At 33.6% G+C, this 25,437-nt stretch overlaps 1 protein-coding gene across 1 annotated transcript in view; it reads left to right on the top strand.

Annotated features, from left to right (window-relative positions):
• The first annotated feature begins 2,822 nt into the window (after positions 1 to 2,822).
• LOC104608344 (MADS-box protein SOC1-like) overlaps positions 2,823 to 25,437 on the top strand; it is a 29,499-nt gene continuing 6,884 nt past the window's right edge. Inside the window, exons 1-2 of the mRNA XM_010274299.2 lie at positions 2,823 to 3,159; positions 3,324 to 3,575. Of these exons, the coding sequence (XP_010272601.1) occupies positions 3,394 to 3,575 (182 nt within the window). The 5' untranslated portion in view covers positions 2,823 to 3,159; positions 3,324 to 3,393. The remainder of the gene's footprint in view (positions 3,160 to 3,323; positions 3,576 to 25,437) is intronic.

The following is a 25,437-nucleotide window of genomic DNA, read 5'->3' as shown; positions in this document are numbered from 1 at the left end:
AATACAAGGTTTTGCACTCTATTAATTTGTATTTGTATTCTTTCCATGCAAAATAATATAAAAGTTTTACATTCTACATATTTGCATTTATACTCTTTCCAAACTAAGCCTTGTGCACAATATAAATATAAAGTTTATACATATTTATATTTGTACTCTTTTTTGGACTGAAGTTCGAGGGGTTGCAAGTGGGTTGGAACCATGACCATGAAGAGTCATTTTACAAACTGTTTGGCCGTATTAATTGTTGCCTTCCAAGCTGTGAAACTCCAAGAGTGAGTAAAGAAAAGAAAAGGGCAACATGTGAAGGAAACCAAAGGAAGGAAGCAGCATTGTTATTCATAAAAGGAAAGATTTCGCTTTAAAGGGATTACCTAAATGACATGTTTACCCTTGAAGGAAGGAAAGGAACCTTTCTACTTTTATAATTACATGTGCATCAGAAACAAACAATTGATGTGGGGTCAATCAGTATTTATGATGTGGATTCTATACACAACACCCTCCAAGGCTGCACGGTGGACCAATAACTGAACGACACGAACAGGTAAAAGGTATGTGTCAATTTAGTCGTTATTACAGTACTTTGCCAAAAACGGTATGAATTACGCAATACACTTGCTTTCTACGTTGTCTTGTCCTGATTGGTCCAGTTCCGAGGGAAATGGAAATCAATCCCTCCCTCCCTCCTTCCCTCCCTCCCAGATCTGACCCTCCTGTCACTTATTGGACCTTTCCCACTTGATGGGTCAACGAATGATTGATTCTGCCGATTGGGCCGACCCACTCCCACCCAATGTCCATAACCGTCCTATCTTCTACCTTGTAAAACCTCAATGATAAAATAAATGGAAAATTCCTACTTTGAGTGATAATTTGATCCGAATTTTAAAATATAATAATTCAGAATCCGAATTTTCAATATGTGATAATTTATTATCTAAATTTTTAAAACATGACAATCCAGTATTTGTTGTTAATTAATTTATTCATTTAAAATGTTAAAAATGTCCTAAAAATGTCATTTAATTTTTTTTATCAATCATTTAAACATTTATAATAAAATGAATAATCAAAAATTCTAAATTCTTCTGAACATTCACCAACTTTTATGAATAGAAAAAGATAAGGTTTGAGACTGTTCAATTTTTTATCAACGTTTTGAATGATTGACAAAAAGAATTAGATGGCATTTAAAGGGATTTTTAACCTTTTAAATGTTACTTAGCAACTGATTAATGAACTGGTTAATGACAAATACTAAATTATCATATTTTGAAAATTTAGGTATTAGATTATCGCAATTTGAAAATTTGAATAATGGATTGTCGCATTTTGAAGTTCGGGACCAAATTATAAATCGAGCCAAATACAGGTATGATCGTAATTTTCCCAAAAATAAACCAAAATTTATTATACAATTAAACATAAGATACCTGAACCTGAATCAGAATTATTGGGCATTTAATAAAGTTGACGACACCCTATTTCTGAGGCATGACGTAGGAAGGGATAGAGAAATAGTCAGATCAGATGGAGAGATAATGGGATTTGAGATCAATTGTAGACCGTTGGATCTACAAAGGACAGCCTGTCTTAGACCTCATCCCTTTTGAGGGAAATGGTCTTAAGAAAAGCTCTGTCTGTCCATGTATTGGCTTTAAATAGAAAACTTTACAATTCCCCTTCTTGTCTGAGGCGGAAAAATTGAAAATGCCTGAAAATTTTAGACAATGACCGATGGACACGACAGGGGCGCCCACGATATCTACGGATGGGAGCGTGCTCATGAAATCATTGCTCCTGACGAGATTGGCTTCAATTATGACACGCCTGTGCTCACATCGTTCCAACAGCCTTTAATAACTTTGCATCGAGAATATCATGAATAGGGAGAGATTTTTCATTTCTCATGCAAGGCTGTAAAGGCTGATCGAACGGACGTTGCCCTGACGGAAGCGAACTCTCTCCAGACATAGAAGGAGGGCCCACCCGTGGCCTTCGCTTCCAAAAGTCAAAATAAAGAAAAAGTTAAAGCCACTCCAGTGTCGAGTGTCCAGGCTGTGGTCCCCACGTCATTATTTCTTCTATCGTTAATTATACAATTAAAAAAAAAAAGGATTTGGGAAACGAGAAACCTACGCCAATAGCATAAATGGCAAAAAAACCGCCAAGTCGGTGCCGTCATTACAACACAAAAGAGTAAAAAGAATTATCTTTATTTATTTATTGTGAATAGAGAAATATATCTGAACAAAAAATATATTTATTTAACTATCTAATGGCATTTCCGTAAATAATCATCTCGTGGGGCCGCCACCACCCACCAACCGAAAAACGAGAAAAGAAAAGGAACAGAAGATGTCGAATGGGTAGTGATACTCCGTAACTGCATCAGTAGGAAGCAAATCAAATAAACATGATTCACGCGGGAATATTTCACTGTTTTCAACTTTAACAACGTCGGGTCCCACCTCGTTTATTGTGAAGCTCCAATCTGAACGAGATCAGAGCGTCGAGCGTTGCTGCCAGTAGAGCGAGCAACATTGCTCGATAGAATAAAGTAGGTTTGGACGCGACACACAAGGAGGAGCCACGTGACGCGGTCCGTTCACACTTGACGAGGCGGAGGATGGCGATGAATACCGCAGACACGTGTCTATATGTAACTAGCCACGCGAGTACGTTAATGTACGAAGGATGTTGACGTGTTTCTAACATGTGTACGGACTAACTATTTTTTACTGGGGATCGACTCAGCCTTTTGGTAGAGCGAACAAAGTCTTGTTATTAGCCTTTGTTTCGTTTGGTTGTTTCGCTCTCCTCTCTCCTCTCTCCTCTCTCCTCTCTATTTCACTCTCTTTCTCTCTCTCTGGTTTCATGCCTGTAACTTTGTGCTGTGGAATTTACCAAAACAGGAAAAGAGGTAAGGTGAGATACTGGCCTTTTTTTTCCTCAACTTGCTCCTGTTCTGTTGTTGTTTGTCAAGAAGTAATTAAAGGAGAGAGAAGGGAATAAGGATAAAAGGCAAGTCTGGGAGTGTTGAACACTTGTATGTAAAACCTCCCTTTTTCTGGTTCTGGAAGCGTTTTTGTGGGATTTCAATCTTTCTATTTTTAGAGGTGGTGGAAGCTTTTTTGAGATTTTCAGCAGTCTCAGGTAAGATTTTGGTTATTATCATGTTTTCTACCTTCTTCTCTCAAAGCTAGCTGCTTTGAAACTTGAAAACTTGACTTGAAACTTCTCCTGGATTCGGCTGATCTGACTTAAAATTTCGTTCTTGTCTTTTGTTTCCTCCGCTGAATCTGCAAATATACGATCAGTCTTTTGATCATCTTCGTTCATCCTCCTCCTATTTCGCTGTTCACTGCGCGCATTTCTCAAGCAGTGAAGATGGTGAGGGGGAAGACGCAGATGAAGCGGATAGAGAACGCCACCAGCAGGCAGGTAACCTTCTCAAAGCGTCGGAATGGTCTGCTTAAGAAGGCGTTCGAGCTTTCGGTTCTCTGCGATGCTGAAGTGGCGCTCATCGTCTTCTCTCCCAGAGGGAAGCTCTATGAGTTCTCCAGCTCCAGGTACACCTTAGTTATTTTAGTTACCTTCTTCCATGAAATTCTTCACGAAATTCATCTTTTCTTTCTTTTTTAATTCTCCACTACTCCGCGGCTGAATTGTTTGAGCGTTTTATCTCTAATTTTTATTGTGTATCGGACAAATTAGCAGCAGTAAATATCAGACATTAGCAATAGATGAATAGGGTACGGGTTTGCACTCGAGCGTACTATGATTCCAGGCTCTCATTTTTTATATTTCCTTTTCTAATAAGGAGCAGATCTTTGAGCACAGATTTCATTTTGTACCCACAGATGATCTTAGAGATCTCTTTTGATTCTCGAGGTTGCTTTCCTTGTGACTGTTCTTTCCTTTAATAGTTTATACTCGAAGAGGAATAGAGAAATAGAAAAGAAAAAGATAAGAAAGAAAACGACGACAAACCAGAAGAAGAACAAGACTATGATGAAGTTGTCTAGTCTGATTTGAAATATCTTTACTTCATTGCTTCTCTTCGTACTGGTGCACCCGCTCAAATCTCTCTCGCTCTTTCTCTCTAGGTCGTCTTTCTTGCATATTCAAGTCCGTACATTCTCTCTTTACGGTAAAGAAATACAACTTGTCTTTCTCTCTAGCTCGAGGCTCGCTCCTTCTTTCGTTTGTATGTTTACATCTCGAGGCTGAACGTTTCTCTTTATCTAAAGAGATGCCAGCTGTCTTCATCGTTCTTCTGCTCAGCTCTTGTTCAGTTGCTAGTCTTCTGGTTTCCGACATTCAACCTGAAACTTACACCTATATGTGTAGGTTATTCAATGATTCTTTTAGTTTACAATAACAAGTTCAATGTTAATGGAGAACTTCGTTACCCAGTACTTTTTTCTTCTCTGTTTTCCAAACTTGAATCGTCTTCGTTTCACTACAATCTGAGCACTAATATTAGGGTTTAAGGCTTAGAATTTTGTTGAAAGAACTGCTGCTGACAAATTTCTCCCTTTCTTTAGGAACTTTACAGGTTTGTACTCAATAATTCGTATTTGGGTGGGTACGAGTGGGGTAAGCTGTGTAGTGCAATATCAAAGATAAAAAGAAAGATGCAGCTAACCAGGAAGATCGAAGACAAAAGTGGAAAGAAAAATGAGTACCTTCACGTCTCCTGAACTGAACTATCTCTTTACCTAGATCGATCGTTTAAAGTATGAGACATATTTTTTTACATCTTACCAAAGGAAAAATGAATAAAAATAAAAATGCAGAAGGAATATAAAGACTTGAGGTCTTGGTCAGTTCACTAGCAAAATTTTCAGAAATGAAATAGTATGTTGATCTTTTTTTTCCTGCAAAAATAGTATGTCAATCTTTGTCTGTGTACCTTTCAACAGTTTTAGGTGGTAAAACAGTTACACAAATCCCTTCTATTTTTAATTTTAATTAGTTTAAGGGGGAAAAAACAAAACAAAAACCAATCTCGTTGCCGAATATCATAACTTCTTAGGAGCCCACCTCATGAAAGAAAAAAAAAAAACTTTAACGCTTTCGTACCTTAGAGCCTAAAAGTGAATGAATTCGAGTGCAACAGAAAAGGAGAAATCAAAGGGAAAGACTTCAAAACTCCATATCGATCTCGCTCCTCCTCACCGTAATACTCAGGAAAGCTAGTTATATATGTACCCAAAAAAAAAAACCAGTTATGTAAACCGTTTAACGAACTTTAGTTTCTGCAAACAAAAGAAAGAAAGAAAAACCTTTAAAGAGCTTTTTGGAGTTAAATGTGGTTACAATTAAAGTTGGATAAAGAGTGTAAATTTCTTCCATAGGAATCAGTGTAAGAGAGTTTCCTGAAATGAAGTTTGGTAAATTACCGGCCTTCAGATATAGATGGAGAAAGCTTAACAAAAATAGCTATTATCTATCCTGAAATAAACTAGAGGTCATGTTAGAGTGAAGGTACGCCTCAGCATATTCAGTTGCCTAGTTCTTCGAATTTGAAAATCCATTTGCAACAGTAGGGATGCCAAGGACAACTGTGACATCTAATAGCTGAACAGTAGTCCTTAAAAGCACACAAAGTGAACCTGCTAGCCTAAACCTTATTGTCAGACAAATGCTTGATCAAGGGCACTGGGATTTGATTAAATACATGGTGATTTGAACTGCAAGGCATGACCATTCTAAATTGTATTGGTTGCATTTCTACTAACTATAGATTTTATCTGGTACTAGATTTTCAATTATTTACATACTATTTTCACTTTGAACAACACTGTGTCTTATAGGTTTATGTTGATGAACACCTTTACCTTTTATATTTTCCCATATATAGCAAATGGCCTTTTATAGTATTTTTGTCTTGATTTGTAACCATTCATTTTTTATTTTTTGTAAATTCCTTTCCAATTTGAACTTGCATATTTATCCAAGTATTTTCTCAAACAGAAAAGTTTTATGCCAATATGAAAATTTCTTGTGAAATTCATGCAAAAGTTCCCATCTTCAAATACCCATGATATTTATGATCAGAATTGTAGACCTTTTTTTCTATATAGTAATTTTAAACTTTATTAGAATAAGAAGTCTAGAGAGAAGAAAGAGCTTTGAAGTTCAAGTTAACGGACATATTTTATCATATTCTCTAGTGCATTGAAATATTTTATATTGTTTTTCACAAATTCTACTTTATCATATTCTCTAGTCCATTATATTTTTCTTTTTCAAAAAAAATATTTTTCAATTTTGTCATTATAGGTGACTCTCATTTTTATTTTTCTTCGTGAAATATATTTTAGTTATATACGATTTCACAAAAATAGTGTTAAATAATATAATTGCATAAGAAGAATAATTATAATGTAAATAGTAACTTATATTAATTAAAACATGATACAATAATATCTATAATTAACTAAAATATCAATATGGGTATTGTATATAATCATTTCAAGAACATCTTTTTTTTATCATTTAATAATAATATATTGATCCAAAAGAGTATGCCCTTTTATAATTCAAATAGATATTAGCAAATATTCTATAATTAATATTTAAATGGTTTAAAATTTTACAATAGTTATGCATGAAATTTTTACATATCTTACTTTAAGTCGTTAATATTCCCAATGAGAGTGGCATTTTAAACGCTGGAACTCATCAGAACCTATATAAATACTCTAAACAATTTTTGACTTGGACTTTGTGGTGTGAAATCTAATCCGGTGGTAGATTTTAAATTCTTCTTCTATAAATGGATGGGTCCTCTAGGATAATCTGCCTTCACCCACTTGGGAAGAGTTTGACACTACTTCAATCCTTGGCATTGCTGACATGCTTGCTGAACTGTCAGGTAGTGAAAATAATGAACCTAATCCCTAAAACAAGCAGATATGGAAGAAGTTTGATCAATAGTAATTTCCCCATCTTCTATTTCAGAGAGTTGAAACAAAGAAATAAAAACAAAAAAATAAAGTAGAGAATAATTGAAGAAAGTATTCTAGGATTCAGAGAGTTTTGACTGATCCTAGTTATCTATTTATAATGATAGAAGTAGAAGTTGATTACAATTGTTAGTATACAAGATAAAGAACAAGAACCAATTAGTAGGATAAGATAGGACTCTAGATAGAGTGATTGTCCTAAAAACTTATCCTGATACGATGGGATTACATTGAGATAGAGATTACACTGAGATTATCTTTATCTTGGAAATACCCTAATCCTTATGTACTACTGTTAACATGCCCCGCTCAAGCTGAACGGGGCAATGTAAAGATTGGATTGAAGTAGATCAAACCAGCCTAAAGCCAAAGGTTTTGTAAAGATGTCAGCAATCTAATCAGAGGTGGGAATGCACCGAATTGCAAATTGCTTTCTAGTAGCTAGATTTCGTAGAAAATGATAATCGATTTCTACATGTTTGGTTCGAGCATGAAAGATTAGATTGACAGCTTAGTAAGTAGCTCCAATGTTGTCACACCAAGCAATAGGAACCGATATAGAGTATCCCAAATCAGCAAGAAGAGATCAAATCCATAAGACTTCAGTAATGGAATTAGCTTGAGCACGGAATTCAGATTCTGTGCTAGAGCGAGCAATAGTGGCTTGCTTCTTGGAACTCCATGAAATTAGATTATGTCCGAGGTAAACTGGGTAATCACCAGTAGAACGCTGATCATCAGGATAGCTTGCCCAATCGACATCAGAATAGCTAGTGGAACAATATTAGGTGATGCCTAAAACTGGATACCATATTCAATAGTACCTTTTAGATACTGTAGTATCCGTTTCACTGCACTCTAGCATTCATCAGATGGGCAATGTAAAAATTGGTACAATTTGTTTACAACAAAGGAGATGTCTGGTCTTGTCAATGTAACATATTGCAGAGTGCCAACAACACTATGATATTCTGTATGATCTGACAGAGGTGCTCTAGAAATCTTAGACAACTTCACTGAAGTGGCTATAGGAGTGGAGACAGGTTTAATGCCATCTAGATGAGTGCGATGAAGTAATTCAACAATGTACTTCTGTTGAGATTAATGCAATCCGGAAGAGTTGTGCTGAGCTTCAATGCAAAGAAAGTAATGCAAGGTACCCAAATCTTTCAATGGAAAGATGTTGGAGAGAGAGCGTAAGAAATGATCAATTGTAGTGGAGGAGTTCCCAGTAAGAATAATATCATCAACATAAATGGGAATAAACAATTTAGTTCCACCACGATCAAAAATAAATAGAGGGATCAATGGTGGAGTTTCAAAAACCCATATGGAAAAGAGTGTTACTGAGTTGAGAATACCTTGCTCTCAAGGCCTGCTTGAGACCATACAAGGCCTTGCGAAGTTTGCAGACATGATTTGGATAAGAAGGATCTTCAAACTCTTTGGGTTGGTGAACATTGATGTCCTCATCCAGAAGACCTTGTAAAAAGGCATTATTAACATTTAGTAGACGTACTGGCCAATTGTGAGAAATAACAAGGGCTAGTATTGTGCAAATAGTCATAAGTTTAATAACTGGACTAAATGTGTCAAAATAATCAAGACCCAAAATCTGATTAAATCCTTGTGCTACAAGATGAGCTTTGTAGTAGTTCAAAGTACCATATGAATTTTGCTTTGTTTTAAACACCCACTTAGTGCCTATAACATTCATATATGAAGTGTACGGAACAAGTTATCATGTCCTGTTACGAATTAAGGCATTGTACTCTATTTGCATCGCATTACGCCAATGAGGGTATCTCATGGTTTCAATGTGAGATTGAGGTTCTGCCTCTCGGGAGGTGAGAAAAGAAATAATGGAGTTGGGGAGAGGTTATCACGATACCTGATCAGAACGTACAAGTAATGTGCCATCCATGGATCGTGTGATCATAAAGTGTGTACAAGCTGGAGCCGAAACAACTAGTGCAGTATTCAGAACCTCCTGGATATTGCGATATTGAACTGGAGGAGAGGCAGAGGTTGAAGATTGCTGAACTATAGGAGAATTAGAAGAGGCAGCATGTTCAAGACTTGGCAGGTCGGCAATTGCTGATGGAGAAGACACATGTGTAGAAGGAGAGGTCCATGGTGGTGTTGAAATAAAAATCCAATGGAGGAAACCTCTAGAGCTGATGATGATGGTGAGAAACCCAGAAATAGAGACTCATAAAAAACCACATGCCTTAAACTAAATAACTTGCCAAAAGTTGGATGAAAACATCGATACCCTTTATGAGTATGACTGTCCCCAAGAAAGATGCACTAAAGTGATCAAAACATGAACTTGTGATTGTTATATGGCCAGAGAAGAGGATAACAAGCACATATGAAACATCTAAGCATAGAATAATCCGGTGGTCGTTGAAAGAGTACCACATAAGGAGATCCACCATGAAGAGATATAGTAGGAAGCTTGTTAATCAAATAAATTGTAGTTTTGGCTACATCAGAAGGAGAACGGGAGTTTCGAGGAGGCCAATAAAGAGAGGGTCGATTCAATGATGTGCTGGTGCTTCTATTCAACCGTTCCATTCTGGTCATGAGTGTGAGGACAGGTGAGATGATGGGTGATACCCTACGAGTCCAAGTATTTAGACAATTTGCATTATTTTCCTCCCCAGTCGGATTGAAAAGCTTGGATCTTGGCATTAAATAGTACTTCCACATGTTGCTTAAATTTTAGAAAAATATCAAATACTTCTGGCTTTCGACTAATGGGATAAATCTAAGAAAATTTTGTGAAATCATCAAAAAATAAAACATAATAGCAATGTCCATTATTTGACTTAACTAGGGATGGTCCCCATATATCTGAAAAAATTAACTCCAAAGGACTCCTAAACTAAAAAAGAAGAAGGCTTTAATGACAACCTATGATTTTTACACATTTGACATGACTCTTACACTGAACTAAGCGACTTATTCAAACTGTAAGGAAGGCCAAACTGAGAAATAACATGCCATACAATCAGAAGAGTTGCATGTCCTAATCACAAGTGCCATCTTTGAACTGAGGTTCAGTTTCCACCTAAAGCCAGCGGAGATGATATGGAAGTGCTAGCAGATGACGAAGCGGTAGCAGTCAACGGAAAGCAGTATAAACCATCTCTATTGACCCCTCATAGAAGAACTGTCCCTATATAATCCTTCAAAAAATAACAATCACGATGGAATTCAAAATACATATCATTATATCTGGTGAAACTTCTGATGGATAACAGATTTTTGCAGATAGCAGGAACATGACAAATATCTTTTAAACTGAAAGTAAATTGATTGAATTGAAGATATGAATTGCTTGTGTGAAGAATCCGCAAACCTTTCCCATTACCAACTTTAGCTGGGTCAAAACCCATGTATTCTGATCAGTTCTATAAATTGTCAATTTTTGGAGTCATATGATGAGTAGCACCCAAATCTGGATACCAAGTTGGGTCAAACATTGAATTCCCATTGTGGTGACTGAATTGATACTGAGGAGTCAACAACCCTCCATAAAACACTGAAGGATCATTAGCTGAATTATCATTCTACAAACCAAAAGCATACCTGGCTTTATGGCATTGTAGTGTGCCATAACCAATTTTGTTGTAGATTTGACACAATACTGCAATTTTTATTGCCACAACCTCCACCAGAAAATTGAGTTAGAAACTGCTATTGTTGATTATTTTGATAAAACTATTGATGATTGGATAGGAAGGGTCCTCGACCCCTACCCCTACCGCAGCTACTATTAGAATTAGAGAAGTGCTGAAATTGTTGATTGGGTTTTCCTTGTTGTGAAGATTTCTTATTTTTTGTACCCACAAAATTAGCATTAACATATCCATCATTTAGAGAGCGAGATAGTTTCTCAAGTTAATTTTCATGGTTGAGTAATTTGTAAGAGTAGTAACAATTGATTCATATTCACTACCAAGACCAACAAGAATATAAAGAACTAGATCATATTTGGTTACCGGTTCAGAGGCGGTGGAGAGACTATCTGCAATTGATTTCCCCCGCTGAATGTAGGCGGAAATAGATAGGGATCCCTTTTTTAAACTCTGAAGTTGTCTTCTTAACTGTAGAATCTTTGACCTATAATAGGTCGAATAGCTCTTCGCAAGTGTACCCCAAACTTCTGCTGAAGTGGAGAAGCCGACTACTTGCTCCATGATGCCTTTAGTAAGAGATGAAACTAACCAGCTCAGCATGAGCTGATATAGATCACACCATCGTTTGAATTCTAGATGTGGGATGGTTCTAGTTCCATTTGGATTTTCGATCTCTAGGGTGGGGGGGAGGTTTCTTAATACCTTCTACCATCTCCATTAGATGGTGATGTCTGAGAATGGGAGGGAACTATGCTCACTAGAGAAGATAGTGATCACTCCCTAACTTGCTTGGGAGATAATGCAGAACATTCTGAATTGAGGGGATTGAGGAGCTTCCATGTGACCCCACTGCTACCCATATTGGAGGCAGCGTTTCTTGCTTCTAGGTCGGTGGCCATTGGCTTTGATACCAAGTTGGAATAAAGAAACAAAAACAAATAAATAAAACAAAGAATAATTGAAGAAAGTATTCTAGGATTCAGTTAGTTTTGACTGATCCTAGGTTTCTATTTATAATAATAGAAGTAGAAGTTGATTACAACTGTGTGTATAAGATAAAGAACAAGAACCAATTAATAGGATAAGATAGGACTATGGATAGAGTGATTATCCTAAAAACTTATCCTGATATAATGGGATTACATTGAAGTTATCTTTATCCTGATGTACTACTGTTAACACAGAGCTATAGCTAAATCATGGAGATAATATATACTAGCAATAGAATAGTTTTCTGACTAAGTGGGTCAATGATACATCAAGACGAACGAAATTACCCACTCAAGCAATTGCTGGGAGATTTCTTGTAATTCATGGAAAATGTAAGAGATATCTATCTATCGATTAAAAAGCAATGCACAGATAAAACATAATCAATATGCATGGTAAAAAGTCGAATCTTGATGATATTCCAGTTGGATGTATAGGTTATTCAAATTAGTGATCAAGTGATTGAAAGCACATGGAATCGGGTTATCATTTGTGTGATTGAGATTGATAAAGTTGCACATTCAGATTGATAAAGGGTGCGATGGCCAACCTAGTTTCTTTCTTAACGTTAAGGACATCCTGAGCTTAAAAATAGATTAGTAGGTACCTAATCCTATCGCTAGTTTTAACATTTATTTTTATTATTTTTTTAATTTTTAATTTTATTTTTTATTTTCCGTAATTTATGTTGTAGATCAGTTGTTACTTATAAAGTTGGTCTTGGAGAGGGAAACTAAACTTCTGTCGTATGGATGTTCAGAACAAAGTTTGCTATTTATGAGTGAACAAAGTTGTCAAAGATGCCATATATATATTTGAAAACTTAAGCAAACATAAAATAGTCAAATTATTAATTCATGGTTCAGTATTTTGGTTATCCAGTTTGAAATTGTACATAAAAAAATAAAATATGAAAATGTATAAGAAAGAAACTACAACATTAAATAGAGGAATTTGAAAGCTTGCTGCTGTCTTTTGGTCCATACGGAAAGAAATAAATGCCAAAAGTATCCTCCAATAAGGAGAAAGAATTAATAATGTTGACAAGTCTCATCACTACTAGGGTTGTCCATTGGATCCATACTGTAAAAATTTAGTTATATAGTGTTGATGATGTGGAAGGAAGAGGACTGCTACATCAACTTAAAGATTAATTATTCACTGTTAGTCTCCCTCTTCACCTGGAATATTCAAGGATATAATATAGAAGAATGTGGTTTAAATTCTTAGGTTATCCTGCTATTCACTAGGTAAAAAATTAATATTCTTGTTAACCTAACCAGGAGAAATTAGTATGGTTGAGTAGTCGAAAAATATTTTAAGAAAAAAATCTCCCTAAAATGAGGTTATTGGCTTATTGCACCATATTTTAGCATACATGAGGTTATTCTTACTATCAATATGCCTATTTTCTAACCTAGTTCTTTCTAGGTATCTTTTGATTTCAAGAATCATGCACTTTCTAGTTTGTCCTAGTATAGCTGTTTATAGTTTACAACAATTGGGTGCCTAGTGAACCATTGGTTGGTACGACGACTTTGTGATGCTCTAGTGAGTGAGCCTAATATCCTTTGGCAAATATCTATACCATTATTAAAAGTGTGAATGTTAGTGTGGAACTTTTGTTTGACTAAAAATACCTCAATTTATGAATTTGGCTGATCTCTAATTTTAAGGATAAAAATGTAATTTAAATAATCACTTTTCTCCTCACTCAAGTCCCTCTCATTAAGTCTTATATTTAAGGTATGAATTCTCATTAACATTCATTGAAATATATCCCTATTTTTCAATTTGGTCACTCTTCAATTGTGTGGGCACCAAATGTAATTTGAACTAGTACATTTCTCCTTATTCAATTTCCTCTCATTAGGTCTTATATCCAGGATATTAACTTTCATTCTTTCATTGAATTCTATATTAATTAATTATATTAAAGAAAAATAAGTATGATAAAGAATAATTTTATTTTTATTGATAATAGAAATAAAATACAAATTTAAAACCAACCCAAATTTGTGTTTTCTTTTTTGTTCGGTGGCAAGTCAACAAGTCAACCTTTTGGGTCAAATGTAACAACCCTACATGTTATAATTAAATAATAATAAAAATTAAAATGATAAAAATAGAAAGAAAAATTGTAGAAAACATTTGCCCATGTCTCTAATATCATATATTTAGCATATTTAATAAAAATAAGTGTGACAAATAAGAATAATTTTTATAGATATGAAAATATAAAAAAGTGTAGAACATGCCCTTTTTGAAGTGGTTTGTAGTTATGATTTGGGGAGTAAGTATAATTAAGTGCATGCAGACCAGGTCTTCTCTTGATGTGGATTGTCTTGAGCTTGGAACTGGGGTTTGAGCTCCTTAAAGAGAGGAGAAAAGAGGAAATGAGCTTTTATCTTTTTTTTTTTCTTGATTTGCTGCTTTTTTTATTCTCTGTTTCATTTGCAGCCCCAACACTTTAATCCATGCTTCTCTCATTCTTTTTGCATTTTGGATCCTCAAACTTCTAGCTATAGAGGTCTTTTAGATTGCAATATAATTGAGCTTGAGAAATCTTGAATGTTTTTGAATATATATTGGTACTTGGATTAGAATCCTTTCATTTTTGGCATTATTTTAGATCTTTTAAAACCTTCATCTTGTGTTAGATTAGTCTTTATTGGGTGCAGCTTTCAGTCTTCTATTGACAAGACCATCATTGTGTACTTCCTATGAGAACTAAGAAGTATTCAATGCATGCACCTTGGACAGATTTCACTTCACATGGTTCACAATATCGGCGATATTAGCAAAATATACCCATTTTGCTAAGTGGCAATACGAAATTTACTGGGAATCTTTTTTCAAAACATATCCGATATTTTTCCAATATGTTGACAATAATTCAGATTTTATTGATAGACTATATATTGAAGGTTCAAAATTTTAGAATATTATTAAAAATTTTCAATATTTCATTAAAATGATTATAATTTTTTAAAACTACTTTTCTAGTAGAGCTATGGGGAATTGATGATATTTCAGATTTTATTGATGGACTATCATGGTGTTTGGAAGCGTGTGCGCTTTTTGGGACCGATTTTCAAGAAAAAATGCTCATACTTTTAAGACCTGTTTTTCACAAAAAAAAAAAAAAAACGCTTCTGCCACATAGACAGTGAGCAACACTATACTGTTTGGTAAGGTGATTTTCATCACCGTTTTTTATGTATGTGCTGACAGATAAGCACCACATTGGATACCCATCAGTCAACCATTGGGGGAAACGGTTCATCATGCATTGGTGGGGTCCCGATTTTCGAGGCATGCCCGATTTTTTAATAATCGGCTGAACCAAACAATGAGATACATGGGCATTTGTTGAAACACCTATGTGGATCCGACGTGGCACCGTTTTTTTGAAAAATGGCCATAATTCCAAACATCCCCTATATTTATAAGGCTAAAGATTATAGAATATTATAAAAAGATTTTGGACATTTCATTAAATAATTTTAATTGTTTTAAAAATTCCTAAAAAGAACCTTGGGGAACTGGTGATTAGATAATTGGCTTAGTATTTTGATATTATCCGCTTACTAAGTCACAATAATTTAAATGAAAAATGTAAAATGCATTTAAGTGTGAATGATTCTCAAATGAATTAAAACATCTAGTAAGAAAAAAGAAAAAAGTCAAAACGGCAAGTAATTGACGTATTTAATGAAGAGAAAATGGTGAAAAGACTAATAGGGAAACAAAGAGAAAGATAACTATTATTTATTAATGGCACTCAATTTTGTCCTATTTGATTTATAGAGTTCTTTGCTATGGTTTTTTGATTCTTAACTGTGCAATTGTATTTATTTTAATGATTCGTTGAATGTTTAATAATTAATTTTATCTTTGTAGAAATCTTCCTAATTTTTTAGATTTCCTATATATATTAACAAAATTAGTGAAATATTTATAAAATTTCTCCATCTCTGTACATGGTGAAATGTCCATCGATGTTGAATTGTGAGCCACGGTTGCATGGACATGGACATATAGGAGTAGGAATTAGGGGTTCATGAGCCGAGCCTGGGTCAGGCTTTGGGCGTAAGTAGGGATATAATCAGATCAGATTTGGATTGGATTCAAAAAAAAATTTGTATCCAATGCAATTATTAAATACTTACACCTGTGATTTAAAATTCGATCAGATTTGAAGACGTTATATTCGAATTTGAACCCAAGTGGACTCGGATTGGACTCGAATTTTTTTTGTATTTTAATTTTTTAAAATACAAAAAAAAATTAAAAAGTTAATTACTTTTCAGTTTTTATATATAATAAATTAATATAAATATAACATACTGAATTTATTATATATAAATTCATATATAACATAGTATATAAGATATATATATATATATTTATTTATAATTTAAATGTCATTTTATAAAATTTATATGAAATATCAGTAAATATTATAGTATAATTGGATTTTCATTTTAATCAGATTGGATGGAGTCAAGTCCGAACCTGATCCGATTACATAAATACATCATCCGAGTTCAAGATAATTGGATCAGATGTCGAATCGGGCTTTAGATTATTGAGTATTATATATAATTATATAATATTTTATCTTAGATAAGATATAATATATTATAAAATATATGATATAATTTTATAATACAAAATATTATATTTAATATATTATGTGTGTCATTTTATAATATTTATATACATAATATAATATGATATGATATAAAACATGTGTGTAAGTATATGTTTAATATATAAATCATACCTTCTAGTCTGGGATGGGCTTTGAACACCAAAACCTAGGCCCAAGCCTTGATGTTTTCGGTCTGTGCTGGAAATTATCACCACTAGTTGGAATCCATCATGTCTCCAATAGTCTGACTGGGCAAGATGAAAAAACATGGACTTGTGAACATATTGATGGAAAAGTATGTACTATATTTAAAACAATTCGTTCTTTTGAATTCAAAGGTTAATATATACTTGCAAAAAAAAGTTGTTTTCTTGCAAAAAAAATCATTTTGTACATCAATTGTTCATCTATGCCAAAATAATGTAGTAATAGAAATGAAATGTTGCATTAAAATGTTCTCGAGAGACCATATTGTTGGACTCCGACATGTATATCCTACTCAATAAACTAAGTTTGCTATTGGATTGTAGGAAAATTTATTTCTAAGATATATTAGAGCTTTTGGCAATGAATGTCAACCAACAGAGCTGAAATTCATTTAGATAAATTTTCTTCAAGAAAATAACATCTTTGTCTTGATAGAAACAATTCAAGAAAGAAGTTTTTGGTGTGTAAAATTATTTTTACTTACACCAATTTATAGATACTAGGGAGTCACTTCTAAGAGGTGCCCATATTATAATTATGGATCTAAGTTAAATAATTTTTCATGGTCTAACTATTTTAATAGATGGTGATGTTAAGAAATTTGAATAATAGCTGTTCATTGCACCCGATTAACTCTTGAATGTTTGGTTTTAAATGGTGAAAAATATATTCTTATAGCCCAAGACAGGCTGTGTTTGGATAGACTTTAGCGATGCGAAGGTTTTGAGAGAGCTGAAAGATAGTATTCTAGAGAACTTAGAGAGCTTAGTCATGTGTACCTTGTGAGGATGGAGGTAAGGCCTTTATGTAGGTGAGATGCCGTGGGCCTCACTATGCGTTTCGAGATTCAGTTCCGTTCGGTTCGGGCAAGGGGAAAATAACTCCGTCAACGTGGTGTCATAATCCCGAGGAAATTAGAGACAGGTGGCTAGCTTCTAAATGGAAGTTACATGGCACCCCAGCAGATCGGTGCCCGCAGTTTGGCTGTTTGAGCCTCGATCCAGCTGGGCTACCCGAGGTGCACGAGGTGACTGGGATTGCCAAGGTTGCCAAGGCCGCTGAGGTGTTCTCACATCATTTCGTTGCTTCACGTGTCATCACATTATTTGACGGGCCAAATTGTCCCTCATCAAAACTATATCAATCTTTCTACTTTGATGTGGTACACGAGTGATATGATGATGAGGATGATAACAATACATGTGTCCTTAATAGAACAAAGTAACAAATACAAGTAATCAAAGCTTGGTGTATTAGTGGGTTTGTTGCCTTTCAACTTAAATACCCATCTTAAAATCTTCCTATTTGTAGTATATATTGATGGTTTCAGCTACAACTTGACCGGTTAGTGGGATTGATTTACTGTCCACAAACCAACTTTTGAGTTTGTTTCAACCCAAATAACTTCGTTGCTCAAAGAACCCATTGACTTGGTTAACAACAAGATGACTTGATTGGTGGAACTATAGACATCTTTGACACCTAGTTAATAGACCATGGGTGAGATATTAATTCTCTTTTTCTATTTGTTGTACTTTTAGGCCTTTCCAAGTCTTTCTGCTTGCCCACAAAAATGCTATTGGTCTGGTTAGCAATGTGTAACCTGACTAGTGTTTTTTTGTTTGTTTTGTTGCATGTTACATGTTAGAATTTATGTAGTTGATTATTAATTTGTATTCCACTCCCATCATTGCGAAAACAAATTCTTACTTGTCACACTAATTTTTGTTTAATATGATAAATATATAATATTAGGGATTCATCCAAAACATTTTTATGAATGTTTTATTTTTCTACTAGTGTAAGAGCAAGTGCTATGTACACATTAAAGTAAGTATTAACCATATATTATATATGATATTTGTATTTAACTTTCATGAGCTGTAATGAAACCAAGACAAGTATTCGCTTTATGTAATATAGAAAACTTTTTTATTTTATCTACTTTAACTTCTTTAACTATGAAAGCATGGGCTTATCCATTTTACTAGACAATTAAGCTATAAATCCACCACTTGGGTCAAGTAGTTTTATTTTTGTGCCAATTTTAAATTTTGTACTATATGTTCAGCATTAATAAAGTAATTATTTTTGTCACTTTTTTGTTTAATATGATAAGTATGTAATATTAGAGATGTTTCCAACATTTTTTTACAAAATTTCAGTATTTTTCAAATTTTGTGTTCTTATCTTCTTTTTTTTATCTTTTTTATTCAATTATGACATCATGGGATGGACCTTTGACTCAAAATGTTGAACCATTGTCCTACAACATGGACAAGAAAACAATTTTGCTTTTGGGTTGGTGTTAAGATCTGTACTTCATTTCTATCACTAACAAAATAATTCTTGTTATTTTAAAAGGCTTAAGCCTTGAGGTGAGGCACATAGATTTTGCCTCAAGGCTTAAACATCACAACTTTGATGAGGGGCTTAAGCCTTGGTCAGAATGAAACATAAACCTCAAGCCTCAAGGCTCAAGGTGTGAAGTGTAGCTTGAGGCATAAAAAGGTGCAGACCTCAAGTATCAATTATTATTTAGTGACTTAATTCAAAAAAGATATATTTTGTGCATTTTTATAATTCACAATATATGGAAGAAGCACTTAAATAATTATGACCCAAATAAATAAAAAGAGTAAAAATGAAAAACCAATAGGAAAAACAAATTCTATTAGTTTCTCTTAGTGTCCTTGGGAGATTTGAATGCAAAAAAAGGCCAATCAAGTTCGTAGTTTCTCTTGAATATATGTGAGATTTTTTCCTTATTATTCTAACTCTAACATCGCAAGTTTGTTATTTTTCTCATTTCTTTTCCTAATGGATTATTTCCTTTTTATCAATTTTTTTTTTGCATTAATCAAATTAATGAAATTGTTTTCTTTCTTCTAAACTATTGAATGACCATAAATCTAATATCCAATTATATGGATGATTCTTCATATATTTCCTTTTGGTCATTTGAATAATTTGATAACTTTGTATTTTAAAAGCTGAAATGTAGAATGTTTGTGATTGTTAGTTGATTATTTATTATTTTATTTAGTACTTAAATGCTGAAACTTATTGCTTATAAACTTTTATTTTATGGATATTTATGCCTTTTATCATTTTAATTTGTTATATTCTATGTTATTTTTATCAATTTATAAACTTTAATTAATTTTATTCTTAAGTTTTGAGGCTTACACCTCACTGCTTTGGACCATTATACATCAACTATGACTATACCCTTTTAAAATTTTGTTTATAATATTTATTTTTAGAGATGTGCCAAGTTTTTTATATATATTTTTATTTTTTAAAATTGTGTTTATTTTTATTTTTAAAAATCTTGTTATCTAACAATGACATAACTGGGTTGGCCCATTTAAGTTGAGAGGTTGAACCACTAATTTTCCACTAACTGAATAGGAAAATGATTTTATACTTTAATTTGGGTTAGTTTTAAATTTTGTATTTCATTTCCATTACCAATGAAAGTACTTATTTTTCATACTTAATTTTGTTTAATATAGTGAATATGTAATAGATGTGCCGAATTTTTATTTGGTGTAGTGGAGCTTTTAGATTTTGTTATAAGGGAAGGTTTTTGTCTGGAATCTGTTGGGATTTTTAGTTTTTGTTGCCCTTTTGATGGCCTAGTTTTTGATGGGTTGAGTTGGCTAGCCTTGTCCTGCTTGGCTGGTTTCTCTTTCTCTCTCTCTTTCTCTTATTTTAATAATTTTTTTTACCTTAAGAATTGTTTTGTTTTTGGAGTTGTTGGCTTGGCTTTCTCTTTTGCCTACTACACAAATATTTCCAAAATAAAGTTGTAATTAAAACGAAAACTAACACTGTGCGGAGATTATACTAATTGAATTAATAATTGTTTAAGACAAGTTGATATACGTTTGCTTTTTTTATACCAAACCTTTAAAATAAAATGGTCCCAAGCACATCCTGTATAGTGTTTTTTTCTTTCCTAGAACTTACTAATATATAACAATGGCCTCGATGACTGAAAAGTGACACTAAAATTATATTTTTGGGTAAATTTCTGAAACCTCCCCTGAAGTTTAGTAATTGCAATCATCTCCCATGAACTTTTTAATACAGTTGCAAGTAGACACTTTTTGGTAGAATCTTCCAAAAAGGGCATGAAAATGTCCAAAATACCCATGCAGTTACTCTTGAGGCTGGTTTCTATGGGAAAAAACAGTACAAACTTTATGAACAACAAAAACCAAGAGAATTTAAAGTTGTAGCTTTACCTTTGAGTGATTGATATGAAGGGCAAGTTCAAAAAATGAATCAATTCCAAAAAAGAGATTGGAAGGGTTTGGGATAATGATTCATATGAAGAGAAAATTTGGAAAATAAACATTTTTGTTAAAAGTAATTACATGGGTATTTTAGACATTTTAATGCCTTTTACTAGAAAATTCTACCAAAGGGTGTCTATTTGCAACTTCCAAAAAATTTAGGAGAAGGTGATTGCCATTACCAAACTTCAAGGGAGGTTTCAGCAATTTACCTTTTTTTTTTTTGGTTAGGTACAAATACACAAAGAAATCCACCCATTAAGGTGATAACATATGCTTATATGGAAGGTCAAATTAGTCCAAAAGCATTAAAATCATGCAGATCAATGATGATTTCAAAAATATAGGCCTTCCAAAATGGATGCTGAAGCATCATATCATTGTGTTTACAAAATCGAAACAAGAATAGGCTTATTAAAAAAATTAAACAATAATAAAGGTCTGGATAGTCCACTTTTTAAGATTTATACTGTATTATTTTCTTCTTCTTGACAATGTCATTTACTCATTGTTGGATACCTACTCTTTTAGTAGGACAATTTTTTATACGTAAAATCACATTTCTTTGGTAGGCGTATAGAAAATACCATTTCAAACTAATTGTATTATAACGTGAGCTGAGATAGAGTGGACAGTAAAAGCTACAATAAATCTCAATATGTAGTTATCATAATAGAACTTATAAAACTGCAAAAAAGCAAGATCATCATATTTTATCCTAAATTTATTCTTAACTAGACAATTACGTATATTGAAGTAGGGCTGTCAATAGGGGTGTTCATTGGGTCAGTTCAGTTCGGTTTGGAAATAAAATCTAACCGATATTTCAGTTAGCCATTTTCATGAATCGAATCAAACTGAATTTGAATTGGATTGGTTCAGTTTTAGATCGGTTAATTTGATTAATTAAAATATAAATGTATGCTATATTTGTATTAATATTTACTATTAAAAAATATCAACCTTTATAATTAAAATACATATTATATATTAATATATATATATATATATTACTAATATCAACATTTATAATTAAAATATAAAACATGTCTTTGTTTCAGCTAATTTGATTTTTCAGTTGATTTTTGTTTTCAAACTGAACTGAAAAATAGGAAATCGATATTTTAAAATTACTAAATTGAACTGAACCGAAAATCGAATAAACCAAACTGAATTGGCCTTTTCAATTTGGTAACCAAATTTGAACACCATGTATAATAAATTCATTATTTGATGTGCATAACCCTTTTCTTTTTGTAAGAAAAAGAAAAAGATTATTAATAATAAAACAGGACATAGGAGGGGAGGGCTTAAAACCTAAGCCTTGAAAAGAAACTATACAATAGAGCATTAATTTCACTCTTAAACAAACATGTGTCTAATTGAATACGTCATGATGATGAATACGAAGGTTGAAAGCTTTTGTTTTGTCTCCATGATCTACAAATGCTTCCATTTGTTTTATCTAGCAAAGCCTCTTGTTCCTCTTTTGGACATGCCTTCCATCTTTTTTCTCACTATTATCTAACCTTGGTTTTGATCTTCCTTCCTTATTAATGCAGATTCCTTTTTAGATCTTTCAACACTCTGAATTTCTATCATTGCTGAATTAGCCTCAACTTTTTGATTCCAAGTCTACATCTTCACCCAGGAGGCAGTTTGTACTTCACTCTATCAAGATTTTTCACCTATATAGCAAGACTTACTCCAAGTGCGTTGATACGTCTGTTTAGGGTCTCATTAACCCTCCTCAATCCTCTACATTTAGTCTTCGACCACCATGTTTTCATCCTTTGATCCTCGTTCATGAAGAGAGATATATTGTGTTTGGTTGCATCTGGGATTTTTTTCAGGAAGGGTGTTGGATGTTATAGGGGTATACTTGTAAGGTTGATAAACGTTTTGGGACTTACATAGAAGAAAGATGGGCTTATAATTATGATATAATTGGATGTTTTGCTTATTTAAACCATTAGTTGTGTGCGATTAGGGTTGAGTGAGAGTGGACATTTTATTGTGAGACTATAAGAGATCATCCATGTATTTGTTATTCTCATAGTGGATATATTTCCTTCTCTTCTTGTGGATGTAAGCTATCAAGCCGAACCACGTTAAATCCCCATGCCCCCCTCTCTCTCTCTATTTTCATTATGTTCTTCTTGGTTTACTATTTTTTTTTCTGGTTGACATAGTACCAAAACAAGTCTAATGTTGGAATCAATTTGGTGAATTAAAGAGGATTAGCATTGAGTTTCTATTCATGAGTACTGTTTACGTTATACTGTTCATGCAAGGTCTATGGTGCTTGAACCTATAAAAAATCTTTTAGGTATTTGCATCATTCAATGAGGAATATATATGAGTATTTTTTCTATCATTTTTCTAGACCCTAAAGGGGTGATAATGCTTCTCCTTGGTTTTGTCGAAAACCATCACAACGTAAATTTAGATTTGATTTTCTTTTGATCCTCTCATCTTCTAGAGTTTAGGTTTGTTACATATAGGAAAGAAGACCAAAAGGACATTGGTGCAAGGCAATTTAATTTGGTTGGTAAACTATGGCATTTTCTAGTTCTTATTTTAACACCATTGTGGCCATTTCTTGGGTTTTCTATATTGTTGGATTTTGTAGACAACTCTCCCTATGGAAAAATTTATATTTGCTGTTTTCTTTGACTTATGATTTGTGCTTCATGGCATCAAACCTAATCTCACTAAAGAGTTTAAATCTTAAGGTAACTATTTTGGTATTTAAGAAAATGTCCCAATGGTGTTGGATTTCAATAATAGTCATCCTTCATCATGATCAATTTTGATTTGATCCTATTTGTGACTTGATTCGATAGTTGGAATATTCTGGTGAATTTTGGGTTACCATCATCAACTAATATTTGATTTGCCCAGCTCATGTTTGTTCTAAATGAATGTTGCTTAATCTGGTTCGATTTTCATAGTTGGCTTGCCATTGGCCAACTCTGGTTTGCTTATTTTGTTGGCTCTTCAATTCAGTGATTGTGATTGGCCTTCGTTGGCTAACTTTAGTTTTTAGCATGACATTTGTTGTTTTTCCATTGGCTAGCTTCTGTTTGGTGATTACTAGACCATGACATGGCTGTACTCCAGCTTTCCTGCACAAGCTCATATCATGTTTTTACCCCATTCAGCTTTTTAAAAGCCAATTTTGGTTTCTATGAGGCCACTTCAACATATTGAATTTTATGGATACTGTTTCAATGGTTAATCAGCTTTCATGGAGGTTGTTTCAGCATCCTTTCTTGCAAACTCAAATTGGATTCCTCATTTTGAGTTTGAGGGAGGATGTAGAGAGATATTTTGTGATTGGTAGTATTTTTTTTCAGGTAGGGTTTTGGAGGTTATATACTTGTAATGTTGGTAAACTTTTGAAAGACTTATTATGTATTTATGAAAGGAAGCAAAGCCTATGTATAATTTTGATAGAATTGGTTTTTTATTTATTTAAGCTAGGTTATGCAGGATTAAGGTTTAGTGAGGATGGACATTTTGTTGTGAAACTATAAGAGATCAGCCATGTATTCTTGTTCTCATAGTGGATATTTTTCTCTCTTCCCTTTGAGTAATCTATCCAGCCAAACTTGGTGCATTCTCTTTTTCTTCTTCTTATTTTCTTCTTGGTTATTCTATTGGTTGATTGTTCAAAACTTCAAATCACTAGCCATATGTTCCTAGTCCGCACCCATAACATTGGATTATCTAACTTCAACATGCTCTTCCATGTCACCACCAACCTGAGCTGACCTATTTTTATCTGAAAAAGCTATACACTAAGAACTCCAAATTATTGAGGATAACAATATTGCCACATCATCAGATGTAGCCACATCATCAGAAGATGATGTGCCAAGAGATATTCAATGAACTTGTTATAAGTTCATCACATATCTCTATCTGTTTTGTGATAGATCTCCACTAACTTGATACACTTTATCAGATAGAGTTCAGTCTGGATAAACTCTATCTGCTAGAGCTCAGTGTAATCTAATCTCCTAATTGAGTACTGTACATAAACTCTAACTCTTGTATCTATAAATATATAAGGTTCGACTGATTCCCCATCGAACCATTCTCATTCAACTTAACTCTCCACTTTATTTCTTTAACTTGGTATCAGAGCCACATTACCATGGCTTCAATCAATAGTTCGATAGAAGGAGGAATCAATAGCCTAGGGTCGTTGACTTTAGAAGCTATTCCAGGTACACCAGGATCGATGTCCAACATCACTCATTATCTACCCATCAAGCTGAACAATGACAACTATCTCCTATGGCGTGCACAACTTCTTCCCATTCTCAGAACTCACAAACTTATGGGAATAAGGTAAAACCCCTGCACCTCCTGAAGAAATTGATGATCTAGAGGATGCTACAAAGAAAATTATCAATCTAGCATTTGATCATTGGTACCAACCAACTGGATCAGATGGTACTTAGCTAGATTGATTCATCCCTCACTGAAGGTATACTCGCTCAAGTTGTTGGTATGTCTTCGTTAGCTGAAGTATGGGGTGCATTGGAAGAGTCATTTGCTTCACACTCATGATCTAGAATTTTGCAATTAAAGAGACAACTCCAGAGTCTCAAGAAATGTACCATTTCCATTTCCAAATATAT

The sequence above is a fragment of the Nelumbo nucifera genome, chromosome 6, assembly GCF_055504915.1.
Source record: "Nelumbo nucifera cultivar China Antique chromosome 6, China Antique-T2T, whole genome shotgun sequence".
Classification (NCBI taxonomy): Eukaryota; Viridiplantae; Streptophyta; class Magnoliopsida; order Proteales; family Nelumbonaceae; genus Nelumbo; species Nelumbo nucifera.
The sequence above is the reverse complement of the archived record's forward strand: the minus strand, read 5'-3'. Positions and strand labels throughout refer to the sequence as shown.